The following is a 12,376-nucleotide window of genomic DNA, read 5'->3' as shown; positions in this document are numbered from 1 at the left end:
CGACTGGCGTCCCTGCCGAGTTTCGTGAGTTTCGAGCAACTTGCGCAAAGAATAATGATAACTCCTTGTGATACAATAGGGCTTCGCTGCCTTACAGCTCAGGCCCTAAAAAATACTCTTTTGAGGGCACAAACAATAAAGGACAAAACCTGACTTGGGCATGAGAGCATGGGATGGAGTAGAGAGATAAATAGATAGATAGACAACTTTATTAATCCCTTTGGGAGGTTCCCTCCGGGAAATTGAAATCACCATCTCACTCACGCTCAGCACTGTTATATGTGAGTGTGTGTTTAATGTATGTCAGGTAGATGCATCAAGACATCTATTTATGAGAGGGCTTCTCTGGGTTTTGTTTCATCTTGTAAATCTGAGAGAAGAGCAGGGAGTGAAGGAAGATAAAAGCAAGGAGGAGGGAAGGAAAAGAAAAATCAAAGACTTGAATGGCTAATTTTTATTGACTTACTCTTTATTTACCTTTTAAGAGTTTCCCTTTTTAACACAATCACATGTAATCACACACTCTTTACCTCTGTGGACCCAGGGTAAATACATCCTTTCTTATTCCAGAGATATTGTGTGTGAGATGAGTGTGTGTGTGCAATATCTCTTGTTACCTTTCTTTTCATTTAAAGGCTGAAGAAGAAACATATAAGTAAGTTTCTTAAGTGAGTTAGAATGAAAGAGCTTGTTGGATTGAGGAAGGGGGGACTGGGGAAAAAAGGCAATGAAAGAAAAGGGGAAGGAGGGGGGTTGTGTGTCACCCAGCAGAGAAACTGTTTCCTCTGATGGGAGGGAGAAGAAAACTGGGTGAACAAGTGGCGAGCAAGAGAGTTAGAGTGAAGTGTGAGCAGCAGTAAGAAGAGAAGCTATGGCAGCTGGCTCTCAGTACAGAGGGGCGAGCTTCTAAAAACAAACTCTTGGCTAAATAGTGGTCTTGACGCAGCGCTGGAGGCCACATTCTTACAGCCAGAGTATCGCAGTGGTGGGAGACAGAGAAGCCCTGTCCAAATTGCTGAAACGCACTGCAGGAGCCATGAAGTACAGACCTGTGGTAAGACACCCAGACACATGGTCATCTTTGAGAAAAGGTTGACATATTTTTATGGTTCATTGTTAATTTAGAAGACAAGTTTGGACTTGCAGGTTTGCTTTTGGGAACAAAAGGTAAGATCTCTGCCATAGATTATTTTTGGTCAGGCTAGAGTTGCAGGGCTGAAGGGAGTTTTTGGGAGTCATTCTTCCAGTAATGAGTCCCCACGCTGGCAGATTGCATAACAAACCTTAATGGTGCATTTTTTAACTTGAAGGGCACAGGTGAAAGTGAAGTCCTGCAGTGTGGCTGGCTGCTCGCTCACCTGACATGTGTCTCATATATATTCGACTTTTAGTCAGTCTCATCCTTGATCTCAGCATCCTCGCACATCTTGCCTCTGTATTTGTCACATTGATGTCATTTCTGTTTGATATCTGCAAAGGTGTGTCCTCATCAGTGTGTTTGTGGGTGTTGGTTTGCACTGCACTGGGGCGAGGCAGTCACACACTGCTGTTGTGTAGCTGTGCTGCATTCTTTAGCTTTTACTGAAATCAAGAGTGAGCATGTTAATGAAAAATCAGCTTTTTGGTATTTCTAACTGCTGATTAATAGATTGTGGTTGATGGAGTTGTTTAGGAGAACCTCCATGTTTTGCGCAAGCTTATGCATTGATAAGGATTTCATTACCATCACTACAGTTCTTCGTGCACTCAGCAGTGTGAGTGGAGGATAGATGACTGACAAATGTCAGAATTGTGCAATGCACAAAGAAATTCCTGACACAGTTCCTGACACAGATGCAGTCATTGTTGGCCACAGGGCATTTGACTTCAACTCATTAGGTAGTTTATGTTGGGCTTGTCTCACTCTGTTCAAACTTCCTGCCCTTATCTCTTCTCAGCAAGAAGCAAGTCTCAGTTGCAATGAAATAAAAAGCTTTTGAACTCCTCAGTAAACCAACTTATTCTACGTGGATACTAACTTAATGACTTAAAAACTGCAAAGTTGTCTCTCCATGGAGTATTGTTGGGGTTGGGTAAGTAGCAGATTCTTGTGGACTGACTGATATATGGCTCTTAATTAATGATGAAATGTAACTTGTAGAGTAAAAACAAAAGCACTAACTCAAAACTCAAAAAGGGAAGGTAACGATTCTTGGAATTTTCAGTATTGGGCGAGTAGAATTGAATTTTTACCTGCATGCTGTGAATGAAGGTATGTGCTGTCGTTCATCTGCTTGCACAACACTGATAAATGAGAAGTAACCAGCCTCCACAAAAGTTTGTTATTAATAGTTTTAAGTGAGTTTCTGCTTCGGATGTTTCAGCAACTTGTGCTTTAAAAATAGGCTCCTTTTATGGTTGGGTAAGCCTATTTGAGCACATTATTATGTTCTTTTAGTCTTGCAAAAAGATAGCCATGTCACTGTCCGACAGAATGATAAAGAAAACAAGAAAAATGTGATCCTTAAGACAGTCCAGATTGGTGACATTGTCCCTTTGCTTGTGATTGAAATGGATACACCGAGTACTCCAGCTGCGAGTTGTGTTATTCTCGCCCTCATGTCTTCAGGTGATTTTTGCAGCAGCTCGTCCCACCTGTCTGACTGCTCTGTAGAACAATTTCACTCTCGTTAGAGACAAATAAGCCTTATAAATGTGCGTTGCCATGGTGAAAATAATTCAAATGGGCAAGGGTAGAATGCTTCCAGCATTGATGTACATTATATCATTTGTTTTCAGTTTTACCTACATAGGCTTGTATTATATGCTTCACCTCCATGTAATTGATCTTTAAATCTCAGTGAAAGTCAAGTTTTGACTGATAAGAACATCACCATGAACACATGTTTCCATTTATCAACCACTTCCTTTATTTAATAAAGTCTGTGGCTGACCTGTGATCCCAGCAAAGCTACCAAAGCATTAATCAGCTCGGGCATAGCGTCTGGTGTCACACTTGATTATGGCTGTATTGTATTTCCACATAAGCCATGTTCATGATTCAAAATCGGATCAGTATTTCTTAGTTTCTACCAGCTAGTGTAGAACCAGATGAGGGAAGAGTAGAAATCTGTGCCAGACAACAGATTCATAGTGGAAAGATGTAGAAAAATGGCAAAGCATTCTGTTGTAGCTAACTCGTCCCACTCACTTGGTTGTCATAAAACTGTCACAAATCATGTGAAACAGACATCTCTGACAGAAATTACTGCTACACTCACCCGCTCTCATTTTTTGCATGTAAAATAATTCCAGATTTCTGTGTCATGTCATGGATGACAGGGCCATATTTGCGCATGGAAAAGGATCTTTTCCATGCGCAAATACACAGATATCCAGATAGCACATCAACTAACACATATCCTTTGGCTGTTTTGTTTATTTAGTCAAAGTTGGACTAAATACCCTACAAACTGTATGCAGACTGACATACAGTTTGTAGCTTTGATCTTCTAGAACTATTTAATCCCAAGATATTTTCATCCATTTGATATATTGTTCTCTCCAGTAACAAGACTTTACATTTGTTTTAATGAAGTTCTTAAAGGGCCACTCAACAGATTTAGTTAAAAAGATTCAAGTTAATCATCTTCAGATCCTCTCACCCTGTGAGAGCATATATATGATGTCTTCAGAGCTCTGAAAAGTTTATTAAATACATGTTAAAGAGCCATCTCTTTTTCTTGGCCTTCCTCTCCAGCGGAGGGATGTTTTATTTCTTGTTGTTTTGTCTTTATGCTTTTTATGTGAAACACTTTGGTCCACTTCAGTTGTTTTAAGTGTGGTATATAAATAAAGGTGTATACAAAAGTAATCCAGTTGCCTTATGGGAAATGTAGGATCTGCTGAAGTGTTTGCACAGCTCTTATCATAATGGTAATTGAAAGAATACGGCTGCTGGTGCTAATTTTTGATCATACTCATGTTAATCTGTCTCCTCTGATTCCCTCAAATGTATGGCAATGTCCATCATTTGAGTAAGCCACAAATTTATTTTTAATAGGGGCACAACTATCTAATGACTAACAATGCTCCTTCAAAAGGTCAGTGTAATTAACTCATGTTGAGAACACAGCAGATTGAATATTTCAGTTGTACGTTTTTGATGATGAAGAAAGATCACACATCTGAAGCATCCGCAGCCACATTTTTAAATGTGGTTGCCATAGAAATACACTTTGAATTTCATCTTGAATGTTGTAATGGATTTTAAACACCAACCAAAAAGCGAATGCTTCATGGCAGCAGGTATACTCGTCTTTCAGATCAGGACTCAGTATCTACCAGCAAGTCACGAGGCACTGCAGTCGCCACCTGGATAATTATTTTCAGTGGAAATGCTGTCCAACTTGTCTTGTTTCAAGCCTGATTTTTCATGTTTAGCTCTGTGATACATCTCAAATTCTCATCCCTCTCCCTCCAAGCTTCCATAATGTGCACTGTATGCCTCATGGAAAGCAGCAGCTGAGATGAGGTTTACGTAAACAATGTGACATCTGAGCTGTGTGAGCATACGCAGGGCGATGTAAAGGTCAAGTAGAGAGTAGCTTTGTTCCCAGGCTGGCTGGATGATCAAATCCGACTGCTTTCTCCTCTTTTCTCTGCCTCTTTTCTCTGCCTCTTTTAGATGCGGTCACTTGTTCAGTCTGTTATATCAGAATGAATAGAGGTGCTTTAAGGAGGAAAGGGTGCATAGGAACAAGAAGGATGTAATATGAATCGTGTGTCTTGGTTGGATACTGTGCCAAGGAGGTTCAGTTTCCCACATGTCAAACTTATAAGTTAGCTAAGTTATGCAAAAACTACCAACCCAATTCTTGTGAAAATTGGTCTTGTCTTAGCAAAAATGAGCATTGGCATGCTGCTCTTGTTTGTGTTTATAACAGTTAGCTCTGAGGTCTTGGTCAGATTGCATACTGTTTATCTTCTCTTCTAACAGAGTTCCAGATTTAAGTCATGTTTCTGCATACAGTGACAGCTTTAAAGAAAACTATTTATATTCCTTAGATTAAAGTTTCTAAACAACTTGTATTACCTACTGTGTCTTAAAACTCAAGTATTGTGTAGCACTAGGATGATGAGATTAAATGTCTTCTGACAGACTAGTTGATCCGAGTGGTTGATGGTGTAAGTTATTACAATTCATTACAGTCCATCCAGACATGTCAATCAAATCCCCAAATGTCATTTTCAGTTTGGCACAATATAAAGAAATCATCAAAGGATACAGTGTCTTAAACTATGAACATCTTTCCAAAGATGTCTTCCCTCTTTGATAGATATTCTGAGATAGGTATTCTAAGATATTTCTGTCCAAATCAAAGCAGTCAATCCAACAACCAACAGTATTGTCCAAAAAACTCCTACAACACTGGTGTGGAAAGTTGTACCTTTTCCTCTGCTCTTCTCCAGCTAGCCTGGCTCCAAGCTGCTTTGTTTGCTGCACAGGATTTGGAAAACATGACGACATGTAGGAGCTGGGTAGGCACGTACTTTGTGTGTTCCTGAGACCGGGTGGAGGTCCATAGTGTGGCATAACCCTCAGGAAAGCCAAATAGTGAAATAAGCATTGGGAAACAATGAAGTAACGGAGAGAGAGAGAGAGAGAGAGAGAGAGAGAGAGAGAGAGAGAGAGGGAGAGATGTGGGGAAACGAGGCTCTGCTTTCTTTCCTCTGTTACCATAATATTTAAAGGGTTTTTTAATAAACCAGGACACTGTAAGGTAAATGAAGGTCAGTTTCTTTGCCTTCACAGTAACTTAACCCATTCCCAGATTTAATATTCTCTCATGTTTGGTCTGAACACCTGCAGTCTTTCCCAGGAAAGTGTGCTGCTAGGCAGGAAGTTGGCTTTCCTGCTGCAGTAACCACAGCATGTTTGAATGACGAAAACTGACTGGATCATTGAAGTAGTTGATAAGATAAACAAATCGTAATCAGCAGAAACTCCACAGTGAGATCTAAATACCACCATGCCTTTACTAACAGGTGAGAAGAGCAATGTGCAAATGTTGCAGCAATTACTAATAACAAAGACTGTCTAATGCCACTGACAGCTGCAGTCACTTTGCTTTCTACAGACGTGTGAAACAGCAGGTCGGCAAAGCTCATGGCATCCAGGGAGAGCTAAGGAGTCGGAGAGACAGGGATGGATGACAGGGCTATATTGCCACATTCACAAAAGTCACATGTGAACTTGTCTTTGTATTAATATAAAACATTAATACCCAGAGGTGTGGCCTCAAATCTTACGGTTTGTGACCAATAACTTTACTGTGTTCCAGTTGCAAATTTGAAAACAAGGAGGAAAGGCAACAAGCTATTGTTAGCAATACCAGCTGATGATAAGACATTTTTCTGTATTTCAACAAACATCATGGCAGTATGTTTACACATAGAAGTTTGATATTAATCTTGGTATATGAAGTTTATTTTTGGAATTGATACCATTTTTTTATGCGCAGCAATGTTGAAAATGAAGTTTGGATAAGTGTTCCAGCTGAAGTGTCCTACCAGAAACTTCCAAATTCTGAGTTCAGCTGGAACACTGAATTGAACATTACTTCCTTTACATCAGAATCAGCATCAGCTAGACACATATTACTGGGAGCTGTGTTTGATGGGTTTGATCATGGGTTTAGAACTGAACTTGAGATTAGATGGTCTTGAACTTGGTTACGTCTGTCATAACCAACCCTAAGACACACTTCTAATTTAAAAATACAATAATTTATTCCCACCTGTGTCACTACATGTCTTACAGCCACACTGATGCTTGTGTAGTTTATAGGTAATTGCTTCTCTCTGTGCCCTCCTATAGACCTAAATGACTATGTCAGACAGAGCCTCATCCTCACTCTTCTTTAACTGTAGCTGGCCTCAGTGGCCATTTACACCAGCCCAACAACTGGCCATTGGTTGTGTATGGAGCATTGGTCTGTCTCTCATATTTGTGGCATGTGTGCATGGTTAGCATTGTCTGACATGTTTTATTCCAATCAGATTCAGCAGGTTTATGGTGTTAAATAGGTGCCTGGTCTATTGGTGACAGAACTCCATCCGATTGGCTGTTCAGCGTACCAAATAGGCGCAATATGGGAAGTGGACGACAGTGAGACTCTGGTCACCACTGGTAGGAGCTCTCAGACTAACTTCAGCCTCATTTAGAGACTGTAAAGCCACCATGGGCTCTGAAGAAGCACACAGTGAATGTCAATGTGCAATATTCACTACTTACTCTATTTATTCTCTTCTATTTTAGTATGAGAGCTGAATATTTTAGCGTCCTATGAAATCCAATAGAAAAAACCTTCTGAACAAAGTTGTCTATACGTTGGCATTTTGCCATTCTTATGCCCTTGTGAGGACATGTGTCCAAACTCTGAGTCATTTTACAGCTTTAATTAAATAGTAAAAGGGGGCCGTCAGTGAAAGCTTGAGTCACCATCAGAGTATAAAGTTGTGAAGTGAGTCAGCTCTAACAGCCTCCTTCCCAGCCAAAAACTTGCCTTTCTGAAAGGCTGTGAAGATAAATGACGTGTTGTTTGTTTCATTAAAGAGTACAAATGTAAATGCCTGATGTTTTTAGGTGAAGATGCCTGCTGTTGTGTCACCTCTGCTTTCCTAAAGCTGTACTGTGGCTCATCGTCTTTTCTCCCCACACGTGAAGCTCAATGGGACACTACAGCTCCTCTTTAGATGCAGGGATCTCATATGTTCCTACATACTTGGGTGAAATTTACACAAGATGTTGTGCACGTGTGTGCCTGCCCAGCACTGAAAACACAGGCAGTGATTTAGTGGTCTGGGTGTTGTGTTGTTGAGGTGTGGAATTTCAGTGAGTTTTGTTAACTCTCCAGTAGTTTAAATGGAGTGATGGGGCAGAACTGGAGTCATAATCTATCATATCATCTGCTTCATTTTTTTCCTCCTCTTCATTATTTTCCCTCTTGACTCACCTGGCTCTAATTAATATGTTCTCTCCTCCCTCAAGTCTTCTGTATCTTGCTCCATGTCTTCATTGTCATCTCCTCAGGGATAAGACTGCTGCACTGCCTAACATAACAACAACAGCTGCTGTACTTTTGCGTGTGTGTCTTTGCCCTGCCCTGCCCTGCCCTTACACTGGCCTCCAGCTCCTCTACCCTTTATCACAGTTGATAGATTTTTTAGTTCTGTCCAGGTCAGCACATCTTAAACATGGATGTCAGTAACATTTGCAGTCTCATGCGCAAAACTCAAGTCTCTATTTTAGAACACGGCTTCCTGGGCAAACGCTTGGATGAGCTGAAACATGTAAGTGTTACTGTCTGACTTCTCTTCTGATACTAAATTTGTCATGTATACTTTTGAACATGTGGCTTGTTTCACTTTGGTTTAAGTGATACATTCCCTACACATTCATGCACACACACACATACAGGTGGTAAGATCTCTTAAAGTCTGTGGTAAAGGAAATTTTGGATGTTGTAAATCTCTTGAATGAATTTGAGCTCTGCGAGTGGTTTTTAGACATAAAGGAACTCTTCATTGTTGGGTGGAAAAAAATGAGGGAAACGTTTGGCAATACAAGTGATGTTTTCAAATTTCTTTTCCCTTGTTCTTTGTTTTATATTACTTTAAATTAAATGTCTTTAGGTTTGAGTTTTTCTGAACATAATGCCACCCTAATGGTGAAGTACTGTTATTTAACTACCGTTGTGAAAAATAGCAGGGTACCCTCCTTTAATTGTGACGCTTTACATATCAGGACATCATTTAAAAATCATTTGGTCCTTTTCAGCTTTATTATTGAAGAAAAATAGATAAATGATTAAATGATTTGTTTTTATAGAGGTGCTCACACTTTATGATAAGCAATTAATCAACATATGAGCTGTTACTCAACATTGGTTGTATTGTTGTTTTATTCAACATCTTTGTCCTCCTCCAGGTGGTGGCTAGTGACGGGGTGCGGGCTATGATGGAGTCAGCCCTGACAGCCAGAGACCGTGTGGGCGTGCAGGACTTTGTCCTGCTGGAAAACTACACCAGTGAAGCAGCATTCATAGAAAATCTGCGCAAACGCTTCAAAGAGAACCTCATCTATGTAAGTGAATGTAGTGAGGAGGGTTAAACGTATTGACCTGTGCCACCTGATTCTGGATTTATTGTTTTATGCAGTTCCTACTGACATTTGAGAGTAACCCTGCTTTCTCTAAATGTACATTTTCATCATCAGGAAAAGCACATGAACACTGTTTTGTAGATGTAGATTCTCATAAATTTGGGCTGATATAGAACTGTGACTCAGTGAGTCTGTTAGATGTAATGTGACAGTTATGTTTCCTTTTCTATCAGACTTACATCGGTTCAGTGCTGGTGTCAGTTAACCCATACAAAGACCTGGAGATCTACACCAAGAATCACATGGAACGATACCGTGGGGTCAACTTCTATGAGGTCTCACCACACATGTAGGTGCACAGCCTCAGCGGACCTTACAGAGTACAGCTCAGATACACATTCACTGCACAACTCTTTGCACTTAAGGGCTGATCAATATCCTCAAGTGATGTAGTTTCTGTCTGTGTTGGTTGAGTCTGAGGATAGCAGTCAGAGGCTTGATGCGTCATAAGAACATGCAACAGACTCAATCTCTGACTAAACCTTTAATAGTTGATTTGCACTGTGGGTAATGTAGGGACACAGCTTTGACAGTGTTGTAGGAATACATTTCTAAATTAGTGAGATACTTTTCAAACTGGCCATCACAGACACAGAAACACATCAAAGGTCAGGTGGGAGGAATTATTCACTGGTTGTACAGCTGGAACATGTTTTATTAATTGGCTCAAAAACGGGGAGTATCACTTTTGTTGGCCTGTATGTTAACTTTTGCCTTGTGTGTTTTCTCCCTGGAATTACATAACTATGTTCCAAATACTGCTACACTGCGCATAAGTGCATGGGAATATTTGCACTGTGTGCCGCTCTCACAGAGTCAGCCGTCTACAGAATGCTCACATGGTATGACTGCTCTCTATCTATCAGTCATATAGTCAGCAGGATGTCACTGCCACAGACAGAGTATGTGTTGTAAATGTTGCCACTGGAATGACCCCCCCCACACACACACACACACACACACTACCACCACCACCACCACCACCACACACACATGCACACACACACACTACCACCACCACCACACTCCTTTACTTCAGCACTTAAGAATGTGGCCATATGTTTTCTCTCCATTTGAATGGAAAGATATGTACTTTGGGAAAGTGAAGAGGGTGGATGAAGAGAAAACATGAGGAAGAGCTGGAATGTGAGCAGATGATGGTAACAGGAGAAAGATGTCCTTTCTCATGAGGGAATTCCTCTGATCTAAACATGACCCTCTTAACCTCCAGTATCAGACATGAATAGTATACATGCATGCATGATGCTGTTACAATCAAGCTGCTGCTCTTTATCTTTCAGCAATTAGTCTGGTGTCAGAAATGTGTCCAAACACACTGAAACAACAAAGCTGGGGTAGTGCAGGCCTGATGAATGATACTGCAATTAAAACTAACTGTATTTCCTTCTAGCCTTTTTTTGATTTATAATGTTTCTCAAATATCTTAGCATGTACACATCCTCTGTGAGACACTATCATATGTCACATTCCAAACACAAGTTTTCCAAATTCCAAGAGCAACCATATTTTTTAAGAGATCGTGACAGAGCTTTTATTACTTTGACTGTTTTAACTGAAGCACATTACCTTTGACCTTTTTTATTTAGTTATCTTTTTCTTAATGGTTTTTATTGTTTTTACTGTATGTGTATGGTTACTTTATGATTCTAATGTCGGAATTAGTATAAATTAATACTTTCTTTTCTCCTGACTGCAGGATTGTTGTACCATACAACTCTGAATGTTATAGACTTTTCTGCACCTTTTGCAGTAATTTTGTGTCAAAACTTTTGATTGATACTATAATACAACTACATTCGACAGTGCAAATACAGACATAACACTTTTTAACCCATTTCAGTGAAAAGTGAACATTAGAAGCATGAAGAAGGGAGGATTCACTGTGACAGCTGTATCAAAGCAAGTCTTGCCTTAGATTTGCCAACCCTATTGAGCAGTTGTTGTTTTTTTTTAATTCTAGCCTTGCCCTTGCTAATGTATTTTTCTCATGTAGACCTCATGTATAATGTGATCTAATAGCACATGTGCTTCCCCTTCTTCTCCAGCTATGCAGTGTCAGACAACTCTTACCGTTCTATGAGGACAGAGAGGAAGGACCAGTGCATCCTGATCTCTGGAGAGAGCGGTGCTGGGAAAACAGAGGCATCCAAGAAGATCCTGCAGTATTACGCTGTCACCTGTCCAGCCAGCGAGCAGGTGCAGACCGTTAAAGACCGCCTGCTCCAGTCCAATCCTGTCCTGGAGGTGAGAAGACGCATCTTTTTACCATCTGCTCCATACTGAGAAAAAAATTTCTGTTTCCTGTCCTTTTGTTGACTTGTGGACTGTTAAAATCCAGTTAAAGACCGACAAGATACCTGGATGATATTTAAACATGTTTGTTCAGAATGCAGTTGAGGATATTTTGAAAGGTTTTGTAAAGAAAGTTGCAGAATGTTTCTGTTTTTGGGTGAAGAGTGACTGTTGCAGAAAGGAGATAGAGTTGACCAAAGTGCTTTTTTAGGTGTCTGGTTGTTTCAGCACATGCTGTCCAGATGTGTTAAAGCTGGCGTGTGTGTGTGTGTGTGTAGACATACGCTACAGGGATTGTAACACCTCTCGATTCTCTTTGTTTCCTCCATTCCCCTCTTTTGTTTTTCCATCTTAATTACACCTTTCCCTCTACATACTCCTGTTATCTCTTTTCCTTAATCCACCTGTGCACTCCTCTCTTTATCAACTCTCCCCCCTCCAGGCCTTTGGCAATGCCAAAACCTTGCGTAATGACAACTCCAGCCGCTTTGGAAAGTACATGGACATTCAATTTGACTTCAAGGTGAGGAACAGTCATTTATTAAGGCAGCACTATCCAACCAGGTTTCTGTTTGAAATATAATTACCATTACATATTAACTATATGATGGTGGTAATGTAGTAAAGCTAAGAAAAGGCATTTTTTGAAATGCTTCATTTCACTCAACACAGTTAAATACATCGCCTCGAACTCCAATTTGTGGGTACACTATTTTATATATTTTTGTTATCATTTCACAACAATGTCCCTGTGGAACCTGCATGTTTTATCAACCCCACATGGCACCTCAGTACCCCAGCCTTGCCCTCACCTCCTCTTCCTCCTCACCTTCCTCACCCCTCCACCTCTGGTCTTTG

At 40.4% G+C, this 12,376-nt stretch overlaps 1 protein-coding gene across 3 annotated transcripts in view; it reads left to right on the top strand.

Annotated features, from left to right (window-relative positions):
- LOC140314707 (unconventional myosin-Ic-like) overlaps positions 1-12,376 on the top strand; it is a 51,006-nt gene that overhangs the window by 25,929 nt on the left and 12,701 nt on the right. For 2 of the 3 annotated variants that reach the window (XM_072393057.1, XM_072393059.1), the window contains exons 2-5: positions 8,972-9,127; positions 9,379-9,494; positions 11,272-11,470; positions 11,961-12,041. In XM_072393057.1, coding sequence (XP_072249158.1) covers positions 8,972-9,127; positions 9,379-9,494; positions 11,272-11,470; positions 11,961-12,041 — 552 coding nt within the window. Of the gene's footprint in view, positions 1-837; positions 1,055-8,971; positions 9,128-9,378; positions 9,495-11,271; positions 11,471-11,960; positions 12,042-12,376 lie in introns of those variants that run through there. The other variant, XM_072393058.1, reaches the window with a different exon arrangement.

The sequence above is a fragment of the Leuresthes tenuis genome, unplaced genomic scaffold (assembly GCF_036924035.1).
Source record: "Leuresthes tenuis unplaced genomic scaffold, fLeuTen1.0.hap1 SCAF_9, whole genome shotgun sequence".
Taxonomy (NCBI): domain Eukaryota; kingdom Metazoa; phylum Chordata; class Actinopteri; order Atheriniformes; family Atherinopsidae; genus Leuresthes; species Leuresthes tenuis.
This window is presented reverse-complemented; position numbering and strand designations above follow the sequence as displayed.